The 24,772-nt window shown below is 39.7% G+C and overlaps 1 protein-coding gene across 2 annotated transcripts in view; it reads right to left on the bottom strand.

The window, feature by feature from the left end:
• Positions 1–3,128: 3,128 nt before the first annotated feature.
• Positions 3,129–24,772, bottom strand: part of LOC131432811 (cytoplasmic phosphatidylinositol transfer protein 1) — a 94,166-nt gene continuing 72,522 nt past the window's right edge. For both annotated transcript variants that reach the window (XM_058599337.1, XM_058599338.1), the window contains one exon: positions 3,129–3,704. In XM_058599337.1, coding sequence (XP_058455320.1) covers positions 3,531–3,704 — 174 coding nt within the window. In that variant the 3' untranslated portion in view covers positions 3,129–3,530. The remainder of the gene's footprint in view (positions 3,705–24,772) is intronic.

The raw sequence follows: 24,772 nt of genomic DNA, 5'->3' as shown, positions 1-24,772 counted from the left end.
ATAGCGTGATGGGATAGTCGATACCTTTCACGCAGCCCGCCTGGATTCGATTCCCAACCCCGCACATAGGGTCAGAAAGTTTTTCTGGTCCGAAGAGGCGAATGACCTAAGATGTTAAAGCCTCTATAATTGAAACACAAAAAAAACTATTTGAACTCTAACAGTTTGCTAATACCGGAACAATCGGGATATCGTAAGGGTCACTCTTGTGAAACCGTTTGTAACTAGTATTGGCAAAATGAAGGAGAAAATCAAAGCCAAAGAGAGTATTTTTGCTGTGTTCTTGGATCTGAAGAGAGCCTTTGAAACAATTTCTAGACCTTTATTGTTGCAGCCATTACGTCGGGGGAATGGTATATGAATGGTTTGAAAACTATTTATGTGGTAGATCTCAAAAGACTGTTTTTAACGATGTTGTGTCCAGTTTCCTCGGTAATTCACTTGGTGTGCCTCAGGGGTTCTATTCTATTTATTATGTATATTATTGATATGAAGCGAGTCTTACGTTTCTCTGATATAAATTTGTTTGCTGATAATCCTGTTCTGTTCATTACGGCTAAAGATTTCAATGAAGCTGTTAAACATTTAAACGAGGATCTAAGTTCGCCGGTTCGATGGTTAAAATTTAAGAAACTGAAACTAAATGTCGCGGAAATTAAATATATGGTTATTTCTTCTTTTAGCACCGGTCATGACGCCATGTGAAATCGAGCTCGTAAACGACTAAACACGATAAGAAATGATCGAAAGTTTTATTGCTATCGACTATGATTGAGATTGAGTGTTATTTACACATCTGGAAAATTCTTGGTTTTTATGGTTGGATTTAATTATTATTTGATAAATTTTGATCGAAATTGAACATATTTGTCAGCTTGCACGAGTCCTAACATCTAAATAAAATTTGTATGTGCACAAATAATATAAAATTTTATCCGAGATTTTCAAATACACTGGACAGTTTTTAATTAAACGCTTGATGACAATACGTGAGTAAGGTTTTTTTTTCATATTTATAATGTCCTATAGTCGGTAATCGTTTAAACACCAGGTAAATTGATTTTTCCCTAACACCTTCATATGGAATATGCCAAAAGCATCACTATCTCGCTGTCTCGCGATAAACACTCTAATTTAACTCTCCATTAGTACCTAGATAAATTATAAACACTACAATGAATGCTGCAGAACCTAAAAGCCTTTGATTAGAACTACACATATGGACGACGTAAATGTATTAAACTTGCAACAATACATAAAAAACACAGAGTATATTTTATTTCAATTTCAAAAGTTTATCTACAGATTGTATACAAGCTCGCACTTAAAAAATTCTTTATTTTTTCAAATGGATTGAAAACGTATCGGCATCTCAATTGAAAAAACATGCAGAAATTTAGTCATATTATTCCAAACAAAATTTCGTATTACAAACATTCACTTTTCAGTCCACGAACCGCATTAATGTAATCGAAAATATCCAAACAATAATTCATATTATTTTTACCTTTCGTCTTTGACTCATCAGTGCAGAGCAGTTCAAATTGAACTGCCTAGTGCTAAACTCGGCAGTTCAATTTGAACCGCTAAGCAGACGTAAAGTTTCTGCTACTTACAGTTTGTTTATTTTTATTTGACAATTCGAACCGCGCCAGTCGAAATCTAGTACCACATTGTTAAGATCTCGATCAAGAAGTTAAACGCGATACGTAATGCCACAAATCAGTCGAATCGACTTCAGAAATAATCATTTCGAGAAACTCGATTCGAGATGTACAATGTCAGCCCTGGGCTTGGGCTTTGGTTCTGAGCCAGAATTCTGACCCTGGATCAGCTCCTGATAGAGTTTTTGAACCTGTAACTAGATCCTGAACCGCTTGACTCTTCACTTGAATTCTGGACCTAGTTTCAGAACATGGAACTGGATTCTTGAGCGAAAATCGAGATCCGAATTCTAGGCCGCCATTTTGGACATGGATTATAGACCTGAACTCCTGACAGGAATACATAGATTTGCGCGTGTTTTGGACATGAGTTCTGATCCCAGGCCTAGATTCTGGGTCTGACTTCCTGACAGAAATTTTGGATCTGAACCTAAATGTTGAACCGGGGAGTAGGATTCTGGACCTGAATTCCGAACATGAATATAAATTTTATATCTGATCTCAGGATTTTGAACAAGATTTTGGACTCGAATTCTGAAAATCATTCTGACCATCTGGATTCTGAACCTGGACCAGATTTTTTTCTGTATTTTGTATGAATTGAATTTGGAATATAGACATGGTATAAATGTTTAATGAAACGTTGAAACTATTTACCCTCATTCTTATTTGACCAATTCTTGGTCGTAGCAGCCAGTGCTGTAAAAATTCATTCAATTCAATTGAAACTGAATGTGGAACACATTGACGATCTCTCTAATGCAGTAAACTTCACTCTCGGACACACACAATGTTTGCTGACGGCCCGAACGGGCAGCATTCAATTCATCACTCGTTTCTCTTCAATCAAGGCTCAGTTTAACCACCGTCAGTTGATCTCTTGAAATGTCAAAATATCTCTTTCAATAGTGTGAGAGCGGCCTTCAAATGAGGTTCATGTAAACATTCGAATTGGTTCAAGATAATAGATGAAAGACAAACCAGATAGCTGAAATATCAATCACAGAATACACATAAATTAATTGTTTCCTCCTTTAGTTTTCATTTTTAATACTTTACTCCATTTATAATTCTAATCGTTCAAATTTGCTTACTACCAAGAGCGAAAGCGTTGAAGCAGGTAGACTACTTGGCACTTGAAACTGAGCAAACAAAACTTCAAATGACTAGGTACGATTAATCAACTGACGATGAATTCCGGGAGCTTTACTTGAAAATGGCAGCAAAAGTCAAATGAATTAGTAGGGATATTCTGACGGTCAGCGGCCATAAATTTCATTTTCATCTTATATTATTCGATTGAAAATGAAATTTTACCGCACTGGTAGCAACAAGTAAATTTTGATCTTCTTACTTTCGGTTTCTTTCTCACAAATCTCACGAGAATTTAATAATTACATCAATTTTTCCAACTGATAGATTGGAATGGAATTGTTTTTTGCAATGATATTTTACCCACATATCTATATAAACTTGTCATGAATACATTTTTCTCAGGACCTTTCTCAGAAATATTTTATTAGTATCGACTCATTGCCCACTTATTAACAATTTCTACCCACTGAAATCGAGCTAATGCCCACTAGTGGGCTGTAGGGATCAGTTTGGGAATCACTGCTCTAGATAAAATAATAATATCCAAATGCAAACCGAGACCAATTAATAATCGTAGCACGAGTTGTCTTATCTTATAGGATTTAATTACGGAAACGAATTATCACTGACTGAATATATTTCTTGCAAATAGACAGCTGTTGTTGCTCTACTTAAATATACTTTTTTGTTGATAATTGTTCTCATATTATGTTACAATTTGATTGTTGCTTCCTACTGTAAAAATTTGTGTGCACAAAATAGAAATTAGGTTCAGTCAATATCATCCATATTGGAGGTCAATTCATTGAATTGTAGCACTTTTCGATTCGCTTCTTTTTGTTTTTCACTCTCATATTTCCGGACATCATCGATTGACATCCAATGCCATTCATCAATCCATACAAACGCTTGTCGGTGTCCTAGCAATAGTATATCTCTGATGCACTGGAATAAATAAAAATCAAATATCAAAATTTTACTACAGATTTTTACATGTTTTTATAAGTATTGACGGCTTTCTCAGTCCCAAATCACTAGGCAAACGATTTAATTCTTAAATTACCCGACGTTTCGGCCGTTTTTGATGGACTTTTTCAATGGAAACTGTAAAGTTGTGTTTTTATTGTTGTCAAAAAGAAGATACCAGTGCGGTAAAATTTCATTTTCAATCGAATAATATAAGATGAAAATGAAATTTATGACCGCTGACAGTCAGCATATCCCTACTAATTCATTTGACTTTTGCTGCCATTTTCAAGTGAAGCTCCCGGAATTCATCGTCAGTTGATTAATTGTACCTAGTCATTTGAAGTTTTGCTTGCTCAGTTTCGAGTGCCAAGTAGTCTACCTGCTTCAATGCCTTCGCTCTTGTTAGTAAGCAAATTCGAACGAATAGAATTATAAATGGAGTAAAGTATTAAAAATGAAAACTAAAGGAGGAAACAATTAATTTATGTGTATTCTGTGATTGATATTTCAGCTATCTGATTTGTCTTTCATCTATTATCTTGAACCAATTCGAATGTTTACATGAACCTCATTTGAAGGCCGCTCTCACACTATTGAAAGAGATATTTTGTCATTTCAAGTGGTGGTTAAACTGAGCCTCGATTGAAGAGAAACGAGTGATGAATTGAATGCTGCCCGTTCGGGCCGTCAGCAAACATTGTGTGTGTCAGAGAGTGAAGTTTACTGCATTAGAGAGATCGTCAATGTGTTCCACATTCAGTTCCAATTGAATTGAATGAAGTTTTACAGCACTGGAAGATACAAAAAAGTTACATAAATACAATTGACTACAAACATATTTTAAACTCACTTTAGTCAATTCGTTTTTGTCGAGTACGTTGATTGCCAACGGTAAGAAGTTCAACAATTTTAAACGGCTTTAATTGCTTCGCGGATATTTGCATTTGGTAGTCGCTAACAGTCACAGACACTCTGGGTGTACACTTGCTTCACAACGGTCAGTAGATGAACAAACTGGTGTTGCTCGTGTGCTTAGTGAGACACGTGATCCACAATCATTTTGCTCTCTGTTGTGACTCTTTTTCGGCGACTAGTGGTAGCTTTGATTGTATGTAAAATGCCTGCGTAGGTAGTGTTGAATCCATCTACATCGGTACGATGATTGATGGTATTAGCTGTGTTTGTAATATGGCACATCTCTAGTATGGGTAAAGATGACGATCGGTAGCTTCTGTCGATGATTTTGGCTTGTGCTGTATTAAACCTGTGATTGTGCTGAATTTTTTTCCCAAAGACTGTTCATCTGTTCATCGTTGCTGTTTCTACCAGCATCTCTCAGTTTGTGGTACTGATTTATGTTGCTGTTATGCCCAAAGAGCCTTGCTTTTAGTTGATTTCTTGTCATATTGATATAGCACATATTACAGTCTTCATATGATATACTGTAAATAACGTTTGATTGAAGCATGGGGTCTATTGGATATTTGGTGCTAGGAAGAATGGTTTTGATCGGTTTTTGCGTTATTTTGACTTGAGGATAATCTGCTTTGAGAATACTGGCTATTGTCGTACTTAGAGAAGGAATATGTGGTAGTGATCTATAGGTAAAATCTAGGTTGTTGTTTATGCTGGAGCTGTTGCTTGATGGAGTGTCAGTTGCGAGTCATAAGCCTGTTTATTAGTGATGTTGGATAGTTGTTGGTGCGAAGATGATTGAAGATTACATTGCGCTGGAAATTATGGTCTTGATTCGTGGAAAGACTGGTCACTCTTTTTATAAAGTTTACAGCGACGTTTATTTTCATTGATAGCGGATGAAACGAGAGAAAATTAAGAAGTCGGTTCGATGAGATGGGTTTGGCACATTGTTTGATCTGATTGTCGCGTTACTATCGTGTCTAAAAATGGTAGTTTGTTGTTTGATTCTTCCTCCTTGGTGAATTGTAAATGTGGATTGTATGAATTGAACATATCGAGTTTATATTGTACTTGATCCTTGGGAATAGCCATGAACAAATCGTCGACGTATTTACGTATCACGGGAATGTCAAACGGAAGTTGTCTGGTTGCTGTTTTCAGAAGGTTTTCCATGACGATATCGGCTAATATGGGTGATAGGGGGCTGCCCATTGCAGTACCAAAAACTTGAACATAGTGTTTTCTTGAAAGCGAAAATAGCTGCTTTTTACACAAAATTCGACCAGTTCGAGAAAAAGGTCTAAGTTTATGTTGGTGTGGTTTTTAATATCATTCCAGTTCATTATGATATCATGTGTGATTTGTTCTATCGGTATATTTGTGAACACATCGAAGGAGACCAGAATATAGTTTAGCGGTAAGGTAATTTGATTAATGTAGTTTAAGAATTGGAAGCTGTCAGAGATATTGTACTCACTGATTTCTGTAGAATGTTGGCTAGGTATTTCGATAGTTGGTAGGTTGGCGCCGTGATGTTTGGAACTACCGGTCTGAGTGGCAGATTAGGTTTATGAGCTTTGGGCTGTCCATATATACGGGGGCATATCGATATTGTTGATTTTTAGTCTATTAATTTTAAGTTATGTAATCTGGTGATCAGCATATTATTCTGTCTCTGAATCGATGGTGTGGGGTCTTTTGATACGAATTTGTATGTTGGGTCCACCAGCAATGTCGTTATCTTCGGGTCGTATTCGTCTTTGTACATTATTACGGTACGGTTACCTGTATCAGCTTGGAGGATTAAGATGTTTTGGTTCTCAGTTAAGAACTTGGTAGTGGTGGTGGATGCGTGTTGACAAAAATTATAAAGCGGGGTTTGATGGTGGTTGTATTTTGATTCAGAAATATAGTTCTGAATTTGTGTTTCAATTTGACATCTGTTACGATCCTGGAGTGTACTATCTGGAGAAAGCCGTAGTTTGGATTCGATATCAGCTAGCATATGGTATAATGAAACTTCGGTGATATTTGTAACTGGTAGAGAGAATTTAGGTCCGAGCTGAACAGTGTGATTGTGTTAAATCTTATGTAGGATCAGGGCAGTTTTTTTGCCCAAGACTGTTCATCGTTGCTGTTTCTACCAGCGTCTCTCAGTTTGTGGTACTGATTTATGTTGCTGTTATGCCCATAGAGCCTTGTTTTTAGTTGATTTCTTGTCATACCGTAATAGCACATATTACAGTCTTCACGTGATATACTGTAAATAACGTTTGATTGAAGCATGGGGTCTATTGGATATTTGGTGCTAGGACAAATGCGGGCCATGGTTTTGATCGGTTTTTGCGTTATTTTGACTTGAGGATAATCTGCTTTGAGAATGCTGGCTATTATCGTACTTAGAGAAGAAATATGTGGTAGTGATCTGTAGGTAAAATCTATTTTTTTTCAAATATTTTATTGGGCTTTTATTGGGCTCATTTGCTTTAGCTTAACGTGGCCGATTGTCTGGTTGTTAGGGAGAGAGAAAGGGATGCCGTATTACGGGGCGGCATACTCCCCTAGAAATAGTAAGGGGACTTAGGGAGGGTGAGACCTACACAGTATTGAATTGAAATTTAATACATCATTTGTTTGTGGCATACATCTTTTAGACACACTTTGCGTTCGATGAATCTTCATGTTCTCCAGCTTGTAGCAATGAAGAGATTATTCTGGATTGGGATGCTTTGTTGGTGTGACGATTTTGGGTAGCTTCAAGCAACTCAGTCAGTTCAAGGCAGGTGCATGCTCCGAATCATCGTTTATACAGGCCATACTTTCAGCAGCGTAAAGAAGAGTGCGATAGAGCTGTAGACGCGATAGAAATAGGGAGAGCACTAAATTTGAGCATTGGTATCATGTGTACAACTTTGCTTCCGCCGTTTTCCGATAGATGGCTGTACCGGCTGAGGCTGGTTAAAATACATAGAAGATAATGCCTTTTTTTCTTGTTTTCGTATTATTCACGCTCGAAAATGTCTGTTTATGTGCGCAATTCTCGCCATTTGCGGGAAGTTTTACTTTTTACAGTTCGAAAAAAAAATGCAACTGAAGCGCATCGAATGCTTTCAGAAACTTACGGTGATGCTGCTCTGAGTAAAAGAACGTGTCGGGAGTGGTTTAAAAGTTTTAAAAATTGTGATTTCGATGTCGAAGAAAAACATGATGGTGGAAGAGAAAAAACCTTCAAATATGAATAACAATTTACTACGAGCTCTTAAAACCGGATGAAACCATCACAGGAGATCGCTACCGAACGCAACTGATGCACCTTAGTCGCGCGCTAAAAGAAAGCGGCCACAGTATCAAGAGCGACATGACAAAGTCATCCTCCAACACGACAATGCTCGGCCTCACGTCGCATAAGTGGTCAAAAAGTACCTGGAAACGCTGAAATGGGATGTCATGCCCCACCCGCCGTATTCCCCAGATGTCGCCCCTTCTGACTTTCAGCTATTCCGTTCGATGGCACACGGCCTGGCAGATCAATATTTTCAATCTTTCGAAAAGTTGGAAAAATGAATTGCTTCATGGATAGCGTCAAAAAAGGACTCCTTTTTTCGAGCCGGGATTCGAAAATTTCCGGAAAGATGGGTGAAAGTTGTCGCTAACGACGGAAAATACTTTTAATAATACATCTGTAAGTAAGCTAAGTTGTACACCTAATAGTTTTCAAGAAGTTGTAGATGAGAGTCATATAAGGAAGATTCCGCGTTGCCAAGATGTCGCGGACTGGTATGAAGGGTGGTATACCTCGGGCCCGAAGAGAACCTATGAGTTGGGACCTGGCATCACAATACTCGACACACATCCAAACAACATGCTCGATGTCATGATAACCCTCACCGCAAACGCAGACACCACTCTCGGCGAGCCCCACACGACAAAGATGCGCGCTGAACATATAATGATTAGACATAAGCCTTGATATTACACGAATAAAGTCTCGGCTCACGTCTAACCCCCGGAACCAAGCTTTCGTTGATACCTGTGGAATTTTTGAATGTAACCATCGTCCCAGAGTTCCACTATTCCAAGTATATTGGCAGCTGACTAAAGTTTTCTGACAACAACTGAAAAATTCATTGAAGCAAATTAGTATTTCATAAATGTCACCTTCTAGTGCGCCCACCTTGGCTAACGAGTCCGCACTCTCATTGCCCCGTATGGAACAATGTGAAGGGGTAATCTGGTATGATTTTTCAGATAGAGCACTCAATTCTTCCCGTATTTTCCCCAGGAAATACGGTGAGTGCTTTCCAGGGTTCACTGAACGGAGAGCCTCAATCGAGCTGAGACTATCCGTTACAATGAAGTAGTGATCTGTGGGTAGAGTGTCAATGATCTCAAGGGTATACTGAATTGCAGCTAGCTCTGCGACGTAAACTGAAGCCGGATCATTGAGTTTAAAGAAAGCGGTGAAGTTTTCATTGAATATACCGAAGCCAGTGGACCCATCGAGTTTTGATCCGTCAGTGTAGACCATCTTCTCACAGTTGACTGATCTAAATTTATTGTGAAACAATTTTGGGATCACTTGAGGGTGTATGGGATCCGGATTTCCACGAATCTCTTCTTTCATGGAAGTATCGAAAAATACAGCAGGATTAGAAGTAGAGTTGAACACGGTTAGAAACAAACGAAGAAGGATTTATATTCTGAGCCATGTAATCAAAATACAAGGACATAAAACGGGTTTGAGAATTAAGCTCGACAAGCCTTTCGAATTTTTCAATCACCATTGGATTCAAGATGTCGCATCGGATGAGCAGACGATATGAGAGATCCCAGAACCAGTTTTTCAACGGTAAGAGGCCCGCCAGCACTTCAAGACTCATTGTATGAGTCGATTGCATGCACCCCAAAGCAATGCACAAACAACGATACTGAATTCTTTCCAGCTTAATGAAATGGGTGTTCGCGGCAGATCGGAGACAGAAGCATCCATATTCCATAACGGACAATATCGTTGTTTGGTACAACCTGATCAGGTCTCCTGGAAGGGCACCCCACCATGATCCGGTTATTGTACGAAGGAAGTTAAGTCTCTGCTGGCATTTTTGTTTTAAAAAACCTAATGTGACATCCCCATGGGCCTTTGGAGTCGAACCAGACCCCGAGATATTTGAATGTGAAGACATGAGCTATGGTTTCACCTCTTAGTTGAAGCTGTAATTGGGCTGGTTCTCGCTTCATCGAAAACTAGCTCAGTTTTCTCCGTAGAGAATTCGATACCCAGTTAAAGAGCCCATGTTGATAAGTTGGCAAGAGTATCTTGTAACGGCCCTTGCAGATCGCCCGCTTTGGGTCCTATAATGGACACAACGCTGTCGTCGGTAAGTTGTCTTAGCGTGCAAGATGTGTTGATACATTCATCGATGTTGTTTACGTAAAAATTTTATAGGTGGGGGCTTAAACATGAGCCCTGAGGAAGACCCATGTAACTAAATCTTAATGTTGTTAAATCACCATGCTCGAAATGCATGTGTTTCTCAGACAATAGATTAGATAAAAAGTTGTTTAAAACAGGTGATAGACCATGCTGATGCAACTTCTTAGATAGAATATCAATGGAAACTGAATCAAATGCCCCCTTGACGTCGAGGAAAACTGATGTCATTTGTTCTTTACGAGCAAATGCCATTTCAATTTCTGTTGAGAGCAACGCTAGACAATCGTTCGTTCCTTTGCCCATGCGAAAACCAAATCGTGTATCTGAAAGCAATCAATGTCTAACCCTGGGGCTTTATTATGACATGATAAAAGTGCAAGTGAAAACTCCATCATTGAAAACGGTGTTTCGTTCGAGCTCGATGTTGGGACTTGGTATACCTTCTGTTGTGGGACGGAATCAGGGCATACCTTCTTGGCGAATTCGTATATCCAGAGATTTGAATATTCCTCACTTTCGTTCGCGTGATTACGATTGCGCATGCGTCGTGCCGTATTCCAAAGAGTGCTCATTGCTGTTTCTCTCGTTAATCCGTCAACAAACCGTCGCAAATAACCGAGTTTCTTAGTTTTAATCAAACTTTTCATTTTGAGTTCTAACGCCGCGTATTTCTGGTAATTTCAGGTGTTCCGTTGGTTCTAAACGCGATGAAAGTTGATGCTTTTTTCTCTCTCAGCTCTGAGCAATCTTTGTTCCACCACGGGTTGGGAGAACGAATGTTAGTTTTCGCGCGTGAGATCATACGAAACATTTATTGTCTCCGATGGACCACTGGATCCGTAATATTGAAGGCTGTTAGTATCCAGTACACGATATCAGAGAATCTCTGCAATCCAGATTTTGTCTGATTTTCTTGCTGTGATTTGGGGTTATTAGGGTGTTTTGATGTCCCTGGAAGTGCTGGATACTCCTTATTATAGTTTACCAAACCTGGTGGAATTTGCTTCAGTTCAGAGTCAGCACTTTCGTTTCTTTTTGATTATTCTGCGACGAAGACAGTCTAACGCCTTTACGAGGAAGCTTGGGTCAGACCGAGTTTGGTCTTTTCCTGCTTCCTCCAGGCAATGGGTAAGATGTTCCTTCACCGGGGTCGTCAGAGCTACCTTCATCAACTGGCAAGAGAAAAAACGGGTTCTCAGGGTGCGATGAAGCCGTTCTTTTTAATATTTCCGCGTAAGACAGCTTCGAACGCTGCTTCATGGAGACCTTTAGTTTTTCTTCCCACTGTATGTACGTTAGGCACACCGAGAGATCATGAAGACTTCCGCCACAGTTTTTCATCAATCTTCCTGCAAGAATCGTCCTGCAAGAATCGTCCAACTGTTTGGAATTGGAACAGTGCATCGCCCGTGGTACATACATGCGTACAGGTAGACGAACCCCTCCCACTACCAAATTATTTGGGAGCGCAGATCTGGCGAAGGTCACGCGAAATGAGTCTGATGGGTAGAATTCACCGTCTATCGATTTGGAGTGCAATTGTTTGCATTCCAGTATTTTCACTGACTGCAGGTCGGGGTTTTTGAAACGACCTACTCCGTCCTTCATCAGATCTTCGATTATCAGGCTCTCATCACGGACCACACCGTCGATCTCCACAACACGAGACGGGATGTACACGCGGTACTCCCTCGTGAAAAGCTCACTAGCAGCAATCTGATTTGCTTGCTTCAGGTCGGACACGACGACGCGCAACTTGTTTGGCGACACTTTGTCCATAGATTTTATTGCCGAGTATTGCTTTGTCAGCAATACAGCCTAACAGAAGGTGGCCGTATGTCCAAACTGTTTGGAATTGGAACAGTGCATCGCCCGTGGTACATACATGCGTACAGGTAGACGAACCCCTCCCACTACCAAATTATTTGGGAGCGCAGATCTGGCGAAGGTCACGCGAAATGAGTCTGATGGGTAGAATTCACCGTCTATCGATTTGGAGTGCAATTGTTTGCATTCCAGTATTTTCACTGACTGCAGGTCGGGGTTTTTGAAACGACCTACTCCGTCCTTCATCAGATCTTCGATTATCAGGCTCTCATCACGGACCACACCGTCGATCTCCACAACACGAGACGGGATGTACACGCGGTACTCCCTCGTGAAAAGCTCACTAGCAGCAATCTGATTTGCTTGCTTCAGGTCGGACACGACGACGCGCAACTTGTTTGGCGACACTTTGTCCATAGATTTTATTGCCGAGTATTGCTTTGTCAGCAATATTCATAACTCGAAGAGATTTTAATATGGGCCGGAAGTATACCACCCACGGACCCCCCGAGCCATCGTCCTGATAAACTTTACGACGAGGAGTTGGTTTCTCAGAGGAGGGAACGGAATCATCCAGTGGTGACATCTCGTATTCAGAGTCTAAATGCTCTACTTCTTCACCCACATACGAGGAATCCTCCTCTGGACCATCTCCATCGCCATTAGTAGTCATATTTTGTGTGTGGGAGCAGTGGAATCTCCCACACTTTCGAAGGTAATAGAAAAAGCAGAAGTGAAAAAATTTAGAAAGTAGTAGAAAGAATAAAAACCTAATCTGCCACTCAGACCGGTCGTTCCAAACATCACGGAGCCGACCTACCAACTATCAACATACCTAGCCAACATTCTACAGAAATCAGTGAAGAGTGAGTACAATATCTCTGACAGCTTCCAATTCGTAAACTACATTAATCAAATTACCTTACCGCCAAACTATATTCTGGTCTCCTTCGATGTAGTCTTATTGTTCACAAATATACCGATAGAACAAATCACACATGATATCATAATGAATTGGAATGATATTAAAAACCACACCAACATAAACTTAGACCTTTTTTCTCGAACTGGTCGAATTTTGTGTAAAAAGCAGCTATTTTCGCTTTCAAGAAAACACTATGTTCAAGTTTTTGGTACTGCAATGGGCAGCCCCCTATCACCCATATTAGCCGATATCGTCATGGAAAACCTTCTGAAAACAGCAACCAGACAACTTTCGTTTGACATTCCCGTGATACGTAAATACGTCGACGATTTGTTCATGGCTATTCCCAAGGACCAAGTACAATATATACTCGATATGTTCAAGTCATACAATCCACATTTACAATTCACCAAGGAGGAAGAATCAAACAACAAACTACCATTTTTAGACACGATAGTAACGCGACAATCAGATCAAACAATGTGCCAAACCCATCTCATCGAACCGACTTCTTAATTTTCTCTCGTTTCATCCGCTATCAATGAAAATAAACGTCGCTGTAAACTTTATAAAAAGAGTGACCAGTCTTTCCACGAATCAAGACCATAATTTCCAGCGCAATGTAATCTTCAATCATCTTCGCACCAACAACTATCCAACATCACTAATAAACAGGCTTATGACTCGCAACTGACACTCCATCAAGCAACAGCTCCAGCATAAACAACAACCTAGATTTTACCTATAGATCACTACCACATATTCCTTCTCTAAGTACGACACGGAGCTATCGAGTCTACATACCAGCGCGAGAAGTAGAAATTGATGGCGTGGTCACGGAAGCGAGCCTGAATTGCGAAGACCTTCTGAAGCATGGGGTTGGTTGTTTCAGGGACCCTACACTTCAGAAGGTAAAAATATTGGACTGCAAGCAATTGAGTTCAATCAAAATTGCAGAGGATAATACAAAAACATATTCTCCATCAGGCTCGTTTCGGGTGACTTTTGCTGGATCTGTTCTTCCTAATTTCATCCTTCTGGACAGAGTTCGCTTACCGGTTCGACTTTTTGTGCTGCGGGTGATGAATTGCACTAACTGCAAGCAGTTAGGCCATACAGCCACCTATTGCGGCAATAAACAGAGATGCATTAAATGTGGGGGGACCATGTGGATAATTCCTGCGGTGAAAAAGCTGAAAAGTGTCTTTACTGTGGGGAAAATCCACATGAATTGAGTTCATGTCCCACGTACAAACTGCGCGGGGAAAAATTGAAGCGATCTCTTAAGGAACGTTCCAAGCGCACTTTCGCAGAAATGCCATGCCACCTGTCGAATCGGTAAACCTTTATGATTGTTTGCCTTCTGACGAGATTGACTCCGATGACCCGCAAGAGGGAACATCCTTTGCTATGCCTAGCGGTTCTAGGAAAAGAAAACCAACCTCATCTCCTAAACTGCCTTGTAAAGGCCCAAGGGTGTCCTCTGCGGGGATCAACAAAGTTACAACACGGGGAAGTGCTTCACAGAAACTGAAGCGAAAGGCTCCTGGTCTGGCAAACTAAAGATCTGACCAAGAATTTCCATCACTTCCTGGTACAACAAAAACCCCCAGTACCCCCAAAATTCAACTAGAGAATCAATCAAGTGCTGGACTACTGAAATTCTCTGATATTGTGGACTGGATTTTCAGAACCTTCAATATCACTGATCCTCTTAAAAGTATGATGATGACATTTATGCCAACAGTTAGAACATTTTTGAAGCAGTTGACTGCTACATGGCCCCTTCTTTCAGTGATTGTATCCTTCGATGGCTAACTCATCGAACGGGGTTGAGGATTCAATAACTGTCTTACAGTGGAATTGCAGAAGTATTATCCCGAAAATTGACTCCTTCAAAATTTTAATAAATAGTGTGAAATGAGACGCGTTTGCATTTTGTGAAACCTGGTTGACTTCAAATATTTCCCTCAACTTCCACGATTTTAACATTATTCGCTTGGATCGAGATAACCCCTACGGAGGAGTACTTTTGGGGATTAAAAAGTGCTATTCTTTCTATCGAATTAACCTCCCCTCGATACCAGGTATTGAAGTGGTCGCATGTCATATCACAATCAAAGGCAAGGACCTTTGCATTTACATTCCCCCAAGAGTCTCGGTTGGGTTCCAATGGCTCAGCGATATCATGCAACTTCTTCCTGCGCCGACGTTAGTTTTAGGAGACTTCAACTCTCACGGTACGGGATGGGGTTGTCTTCATGATGACAACAGATCAACCGCGATCTATGATATTTGCGATAGCTTCAATATGACTATTCTGAACTCGGGAGAAATGACACGGGTTCCCCCACCACCAGCAAGACCAAGTGCGCTGGATTTATCGCTATCGTTACGACTAGATTGCAAGTGGGAGGCAATCCCTGATCCCCACGGTAGCGATCATCTGCCTATCGTAATATTAATCGCCAGCGGATTAAGACCATCGGAGACAATCAATGTTTCGTATGACCTCACACGAAATATTGATTGGAAACGCTACGCTATCTTGATATCTGAGAAACTAGAAATAACACAAGAACTTCCTCCGGAGGAAGAGTACACGTTTTTGGCTGGCTTGATTCTCGATTCCGCGATTCAAGCTCAGACGAAACGTGTACCCGGCGCGAAAACTAACATCCGTCCTCCCAACCCGTGGTAGGACAAAGAGTGCTCATCTCTGAACGCGGAAAGATCTCTAGCATTCAAAAAGTTCAGAAAAAACGGAACATCTGATAATTATCGGAATTACACGGCGCTAGACAAGCGAATGAAGAACTTAGTTAAAGCAAAGAAACTAAGTTACCGGCGACGGTTTGTTGACGGATTAACAAAGTAAACATAGATGAACACTCTTTGGAACACTGCTCGACGAATGCGTAACCAAAACACGACGAACGAAAGCGAGGAATATTCTAACAGCTGGATATTCGAATTCGCTAAAAAAGTATGCCCCGATTCTGTTCCGGAGCAGAAGATCTCCCGCGTCGCGATATCGAATACAAACGAAACACCGTTTTTGATGGTAGAGCTCTCACTTGCGCTTCTGTCATGTAACAATAAAGCCCCGGGGCTAGACAGAATTAAATTCAACTTGTTGAAAAATCTGCCTGACTCTGCCAAAAGGCGCTTGTTGAATATATTCAACATGTTCCTCGAGGGTAATATTGTACCACATGATTGGAGACAAGTGAGAGTTATCGCCATTCAAAAACCTGGGAAACCAGCCTCCGATCACAATTCGTATCGGCCAATTTCTATACTCTCCTGCATCCGGAAGTTGTTTGAACAACTGATTCTCTTTCGTTTAGACAATTGGGTCGAGACTAATGGCTTGCTTTCAGATACACAATTTGGTTTCCGCAAAGGCAATGGAACGAACGATTGTCATGCGTTGCTCACAACAGAAATTCAAATGGCATTTGCTCGTAAAGAACAAATGGCATCAGTTTTCATAGACATCAAAGGGGCTTTTGACTCGGTTTCTATAAATATCTTATATAAGAAGCTGCATCAGCATGGTCTTTCACCAATTCTGAATAACTTTTTGTATAATCTATTGGCTGAGAAACACATGTATTTCGCGCATGGTGATTTGTCGACAGTACGATTCAGTTACATGGGTCTTCCTCAGGGCTCATGCTTAAGCCCCCTTTTATAAAATTTATACGTAAATGATATCGATGAATGTATCAACACATCTTGCACGCTAAGACAACTTGCCGACGACAGCGTTGTGACTATTATAGGACCCAAAGCTGCCGATCTCCAAGGACCATTGCAAGATACCCTCGACAACTTGTCAACATGGGCTCTTCAACATGGCTTCGGTATCTTCAATCAGAACATCACCGCTTCATACAAACTCAGTGATCCGGCTTCAGTTTACGTCGCAGAATTAGCTGCTATTCAGTATACCCTTGGGATCATTGAAACCTCGCCTGAAGACCATTACTTCATTGTTACGGATAGTCTAAGTTCAATAGAGGCTCTCCGGTCAATGAAGCCAGAAAAGCATCCCCCATATTTCCTGGGGAAAATACGGGAACACTTGAGAGCTTTATCTCGACGGTCTTATAAAATTTCCTTAATCTGGGTCCCTTCGTATTGTTCTATTCCGGGCAACGATAAGGCAGATTCATTGGCCAAGGCGGGCGCATTAAATTGTGAAATTTACGAAAGACCAATTTGCTTCAACGAATTTTTCAGTATATCTCGTCGAAGGACTCTCGAAAGTTGGCAAACTTCATGGAGTAATGGGGAACTGGGACGATGGTTACACTCCATTATCCCGAAGGTATCGACGAAACCTTGGTTCAGAGGGATGAATGTGGATTGTGATTTCATTCGTGTGATGTCCCTGCTCATGTCTAATCATCACATCTTGAATGCACACCTCCGGCGTATCGGCCTCGTGGAGAGCGGTCTCTGCACTTGCGGTAAGGGTTATCACGACATCGAACATATTGTCTGGGCATGTACCGAGTATTGTGGCGCCAGATCGCAGCTAATGGACTCCCTTCGGGTCCGAGGTATATCACCCGGGGTTCCAGTACGAGACGTGTTGGCTCATCGAGACCTTCCCTATATGTCACTCTTATACCAGTTCATAAAAATCATCATCGTACAAGTCTGATCTGTGTTCTCTCAGAAACCTTTTCCCATTCCACGTGGATGTTTAAGCCAATGAAATAAAAGCAAAACGAGTCCTTGCTTTTTTGCAAAAAGAACTAGTATTCCTTAAAAAGTCTTCTCTTATCCCCCGATGATATTTCAGTTCAACCTCGATCTTAACATCCGCTCGCAACTCCTCATCCAACATCTGTTCACCATCTTCTTCGGAACTAACAGGATCTTTGTGCTGACACTAATTTTGTTTTGCTCCCCCTTCTTTCGTCTCTTCACTATCTCGACGTGAACTAATTAGATCTTTTCGCTGAGCTAAGTAATTTCACTTTCTTACCCCTTTTTCCAACAACATTTATTTCTCTCTGTTTCACTCCTTTCAGTTGATGATCAACGCGCGGGCCACCCGCCGGGATCTCGCTGCCCGGGGGTGTTTCCCGCGGACCCACACGAAAGAATACGAAAACCATCGATGCGTACCAACGTCACCAGGATAATTCAGCGTACAATTTCCAACCGACCAGACGCTGCCGATGACTAGTTGGAGACTACATCCTTCAAATCTGATCTCCTCGAAAACACATCACAAAATAGAAGAAATTACCCTAATTTTAAGTAAAAAATTAATGCCCTCGGCATCTTATAGCTTAACGCAGTGTGCCTTAATATATATTATTGAATAAAAAAAACTGAAAACAACAGCAACATAAATCAGTACTACAAACTGAGAGACGCTGGTAGAAACAGAAACGATGAACAGATGAACAGTCTTGGAAAAAACTGCCCTGATCCAACATATGATTCAATACAATCACACGTTTAATACAGCACAAGACAAAATCATCGACAGAAGCTACCGATCGTCATCTTTACCCATACTAGAGATGTGCCATATTACAAACACAGCTAATACCATCAATCATCGTACCGATGTAGACAGACTCAACACTATCTACGCAGGCATTTTACACACAATTAAAGCTACCACTAGTCGCCGAAAAAGAGTCACAACAGAGAGCAAAATGATTGTGGATCACGTGTCTCACTAAGCACACAAGCAACACCAGTTTGTTCACCAAATTTCTACTGACCGTTGTGAAGCAAGTGTACACCCAGAGAGTCTGTGACTGTTATCGACTACCAAATGCAAATATCCGCGAAGCAATTAAATCCGTTTAAAATTGTTGAACTTCTTACCGTTGGCAATCAACGTATTCGACAAAAACGAATTGACTAAAGTGAGTTTAAAATATGTTTGTAGCTATTTGTATTTATGTAACTTTTTGTACCTTCTTTTTGACAACAATAAAAAAACACAACTTCACAGTTTCCCTTGAAAAAGTCCATCAAAAACGGCCGAAACGTCGGGTGATTTAAGAATTAAATCGTTTCCCTAGTGATTTGGAACTGAGAAAGCCGTCAATACTTTTATAAACTCATCTTCCACTCGTTACAACCATCATACAGATTTTCACATGTTTTGACTTGACCACAGTTCATAAACCATCGTTTTTCAAAATAACGTTATTGATAATCCTGAATAATAAATATTATACAAGAACAATTAATTTTGTAAAGTGTAATTGAAATTGTATATATAACATCATGAATATTTTCCAATGTACAGTGGTGAATTAGGTGTGGTTAATCGTAAATAAAATGAGAAACTCCATTTAACAATAAAACGTATAGGTTGTTGTGTATTGATACAATAAAAACTTGTTTTTTGCACCTTATGGTATAATAATACATTTCTCATACTTTTAATTGGAAATTCTGCACTTCTGTTACTTTTGCATATGAAATTCAAACTAAACAGGGTATTATTTCTTAACCTGCTGCATAAAACATGTTTTGGTACCACTATTTCTGTAGCCCAAGGCCGGGACTGGTTTTGTCGAAATGGATACGTTTGGCCGTCAACTGACAAGGCCTATTGATTGAAGCTGAATGAGCCCAATTTTGAAATATTTTTCCGTGTTTTATACCACTGCTCTGTATAACTGCTGTATGTTCAACACTCTATCCCGTAATTCCGAAAGTCGGATCCGTATAAGATTTGGAAAGGGCAGACCATTCATTTGAACCTCAATTTATCAAAATCGGTCACGCTATTTCCGAGAAGTGAAAAAGGCACGGGTCTGTAATGCCAGACAAAACTGGATGTCATGAATACAAATAAAACTGATACTCTATCCTATCAATTAGTTGATCGATTGCGTGAATTGTGCAAGCTTTCCCATTTTTCACTACTAGAATTTGAAACATTACGCCTAAACTAAAGTATAGATTAGTTGCATTACATTGATGTTCTGACAAACAATTAAATATTGCGAAATAACCAGTACAGTTCTTTATGATAAAATAATGGAGAGTGGCGAGTTGAGTTCGAATTCCGATAGATACCACTGACTTCCGTCATCTATTTCCAGGCTGACCTTGTCGTCCGTGGGGGCGACGACACTGATGTGTGTTCCTTTGGAGTCTCCTGCTTCTTCCGCGGTAGCAAGTTTTGTATTTTGTTTAAATATAAACAATATTAATCATTGTTGCGAATTTTGCACTGAAAAAATTGCACAAATCAAATAATCCTAGATTTGCACTATACTGATGATTATAATTACCGTAGCAATCTTTGTAATTCTTCAGATAACATTCAAAGTCATTATACGGACTGATTTTGCATAATGTTTGAGGTTTTGTACAACGCCAAAGGTCTGCTTTCACTGCCGACTGCTCCTCTTGACGACCGAAGTCCAAATGAGAGCACGACCTGAGCGTTTCACGTTTTATACTTGGTTTGTTCTTACTAATGTTGGTTGGAGAACCTTATCTCGACATCCAGTTCCGTGTGAAACGAACGATTTCATTTTGTTGCATGAATATCTATTTATTAATCTTATTTTTGTGTATTACATCAACGTTTTACAGTACAAGTGTTTTAAACCTTTGATGTTCATACGACTCGTTATTAATAATAGGTTCAACTATTGATATAATCGTCATTGGCGAAACTTGGCTCAAAGACGGCAATACTTTAATTCCCAAGATTCCTGGTTATTCTGCCATTTTTTCATGCAGGGCTAGTTCACACGGAGGATTGACAATGTTCGTCAGTGAAAAAATAGAACAAAATTTACTGAAAAATGAGGTTGTCGATGGCCTACATACAATTCATGTTAAATCAACAAAAACGGATACAGCTCAAATATCATTAACATTTATAGGCCTCCCGCTTTCGATTCGAGTCGATTTCTTGAGCTGTTGGAAACATGGCTTTCAAATGCAAAAAATAACAAAGCATGTTACATTATGGGAGATACTAATATACCTATGAACTTGCCAAACAACAACCTTGTCTCACGTTACAGCAGTTTACTAGAATCTTTTGGCTTTTTGTGTACAAATACTATCCCGACTCGACCAGCCAGTGGGAACATCCTTGATCATTTTATTTGTAAGGTTGATGACGTTATGCGTTTGCGAAATGACCCCATTTTCACAAACTTAAGCGATCATCTTCAGATTATATCTACAATAAATCTGAACGGTAATAAACAAAAGCAAGTACTTATCAAAAAAATAGTCAATCATAATAAACTGAATCGTTTATTCAATCAATTTATCGACAGTTTAACGCTTATTGATTATGTTGACACATTTATTTCAAATGTAATGCCAACATATAACTTAATGATGTTTCAATGTACCAAGAGATATGCTAAAGAAATAAATACCAAAAAAGATTATTGTCCTTCGATGTCATATAACCTTTGGAAGTTGTTGCAATTGAAATCTAATTATCTCAAAAAGGTTCGAAAAACCCAGACGATCTAAACCTTCAAGGGTTACTGAAGCACATTAGTAAAAAAGTAGACATTGCAAAAAGAAAAAGTAAAAAGTTATTCTACGAAATTCTACTCAACACTACTTGTCATTCGAGGGTTTGGAACAATATTAATGCAATTATGGGTCGTACTAAACCTAAGGATCAAATTAAGCTCGTTATTGATGGAACAAAGACAACCAGTGATTTAGAAGTATGCGAACGCATATTTTTCAAGTATTGGTACAACATTGGCAGACGCAATTTCGAGCACAAATAATATCAATCCGATCTACAATGTAACATGTGTAACAAACTCAATTTTCATTCGTCCGGCCTCCACAAATGAAGTTATTGCCATAATACATGAACTAGATGCTAGCAGAAGTAATGGGTATGATAATATTCCCGTTAAACTCTTGAAATCCATGGTCTTTTGCACGGATTTTGGCACAATTTTTTCAACAAAATTCTGAGCATTTGTATTTATCCCGACTGTTTAAAAGATTTTCGTGTTGTGCCTGTTTTCAAGTCCGGATATATTTATGATCCGTGCAATTACCGTCCGATTTCCACCTTGTCAGTATTCAATGAGGTCCCGGAAAAGCTGTTGGTGAACAGAATGCTTAACTTTTTCAACTCTAACAACGTCCTGTATAGATTCCAGTACGGGTTTAGATCGGGATGTAGCACCACCACAGCTATTATTGAATTGGTGAATCGTCTTGTTGATGAGATTGACTCGAAGAAAGTTGTTGGTGCGTTGTTCTTAGATCGTAGAAAAGCGTTTGATACACTGGACCATAAGATTATGTAACAGATGCTAGATCAATATGGGATCAGGGGGGTTGCTAACGACATTGTTAAAAGTTATCTGTCGAACAGGAAACAGTTTGTATCTCTCGGCAACGCTCGTAGCTCCTACCGTCCAATCAATGTGGGGGCAGTAACATTGGACCCTTACTATTTTTACTTTTTATCAACGATATTGAAAATTTGAAATTGAAAGGTATACCAAGGCTTTTTGCTTACGATACTACGCTTTTTTATCCGTGTAATGACGTACATACAGTTATCTCGTTCATTCAATACGACCTTCAAATCTTATCGAATTACTTCAATGCGAATTTACTTTCTTTGAATCTATCAAAAACAAAATACATGGTGTCTCATTCCCCACGAAAAAAAAAACTACAAAAGCATGCAAATCCAGTGGGCTCGACAGTGATCGAAAAAGCCAACGATTTTAAGAATCTAGGCATACATTTATATTCAACACTCTCTTGGGAATATTATGATTAAATAAGATTTAAATGATAAGAGTAGCTCTTATTTTACATACAAATGTTTAATCATAATATTTATTTTAATTAATAATCAAATATCTACCTACTTATAACTATCCCTAACCTAATACGTGCAAATTTTGAATTATTTGTATTACAGAGATTGAGCACCTCTCTTCAAACTTCGTGCTGTATTGTTCGAATTTTTGTTCTAGTATATCCAGGGAGGCCATCTCATGTACTCCAGTAGTCCTTGTCTACAGGGGTAGATTTAGAGTCATCTTTGAGATCTTACTTTGAATGTGTTCGTGCACAGCCCCGCCAAACAGGTACTGCGTATTCAATTGCGGGGTAGATGATTTGTTTATAGACAGCCATCTGGTTCTTCAGGCACAGTTTAGATGTTCTACAAATGAGCGGATACAGAGACCTAATGAGTATGCTGCATTTTTGAACGATTTTTTCAACATGTGACCTGAATATCAGATGTCTGTCAAAGGTGAGGCCTAGATAGATAAGTCGGACCATTGGATGACCTCATCACCGAATCGTATTCGGCATTCGTCTGATGGAACAAGTTTTGGAGATCTTGAATGTGGAAACAAGATGCCCTGAGATTTTGCTGCATTGATCACAATTTTCCAGCTTGTAAAATATTCAGTTAGAGCGTCCAGACCTGTCTGTAGTTTATTCTTCAGAGCATTAATGACACGACCTTTGTAAAGAACGGCAGTATCATCAGCAAATTGTGACAGAACACCACCACCCGGAAGAGGTGCGATATCTGACGTAAAAAATGTTGTGTAATATCGGACCTAGGATACTTCCTTGGGGTACACCATACAATCTTTCTGAAAGTGCATTATTCAGAAGAACCTGGAATGCTCTATCTGCAAGATAATTTTTGATCATTTTAATAAGATACATAGGAAAATTATACCGATGCAGTTTAAACACCAGGCCATCGTGCCACACATTGTCGAATGCCTTTTCAATATCCAATATTGCCATGGCAGTCGTTTTGGACACTGATTTATTTCGCTGGATGACGTTATTAACCCTTGTGAGTTGGTGGATGGCGGACCTTCTTTTCCGGAACCCAAACTGTTCTTCCAGTAATGTATCATGTTCATCTGCGAAAGCAAGAATTCCCTTTGTATTGACTTTTCAAACAGCTTGAAAAGGGCAGAGAGTAAGCTGATGGGCCGATAGCTCTTGGAAAAGGAAGGATCTTTCCCTGGTTTCAAATCTGGGATAACTTTAGCTAACTTCCACATTGAAGGGAAGTAGCCAAGCACCTAGCACCTGCTAAAAATTTTAGCTAAGAAAACAAATGAGCGAATATTCAAATATTTCAGCTCAATGTTGAATGTGTTGTCGAAACCGGGGCCTTCATATTTTTGGATAGACATCAGCTCATTCGCAGTGACTCTACTTTCCTCAGAAACCAAGCTGTCTGATTGGTCTACCTCAGCTACGCTATGATCAACGGCTCTTTCATGTGGACTAACAATGTTGAGCCCTAAATTGTGAGAACACACAAACTGCTGGCCTAGCGCATTTGCCTTCTCTACTGGTGTGATTAAAGGTATTCCTTCAGCTGCGTTCTGGGGTGACATCAGAGGAGGAATAGCCTTCGTTTCTTTTTCTCAAGCACCTTCGTTAAGGACCAGAAGGGCTTTGAATGTTTGTTTGTTTGTTTATTGTCCAGTAGTGTAAGATAAGACATCTTTTGATTATTACTACCTCCGATTTCACCGTTCGCATATTCATTCTTATATCTAATTATAATTTCTTATTTTAACAATTACTACTAGGTACTAGTTACGATTGAAAAAATCGATGCAGCCAACTTTAAAAATTGTTTCCGAGGAAGAGCGTCTTACTACAGGTGGCAACAAGTTCCAATTTATCACACTTCGAACGTACAGTGAACTAGCGTAACACACCGTATTATGAACAGGAATCACTAAGTTTTCCAAACGACGCCTCGAGACTGAATAAGTTTTCCATAGAGTACAACGGGGAACTGAGTTTTCTGAAGACCTCTAAGCAAAACACAGGAACGATATGCATAAAATCCATTTAGAGTACATACAATGAGGTTCTGTTGCAGATGACTAACGTGGTCGTAGCGATTTCATCCATATACGTATCGCACAC

The sequence above is a fragment of the Malaya genurostris genome, chromosome 2 (genome assembly GCF_030247185.1).
Source record: "Malaya genurostris strain Urasoe2022 chromosome 2, Malgen_1.1, whole genome shotgun sequence".
In the NCBI taxonomy this organism is placed as follows: Eukaryota; Metazoa; Arthropoda; class Insecta; order Diptera; family Culicidae; genus Malaya; species Malaya genurostris.
The sequence above is the reverse complement of the archived record's forward strand: the minus strand, read 5'-3'. Positions and strand labels throughout refer to the sequence as shown.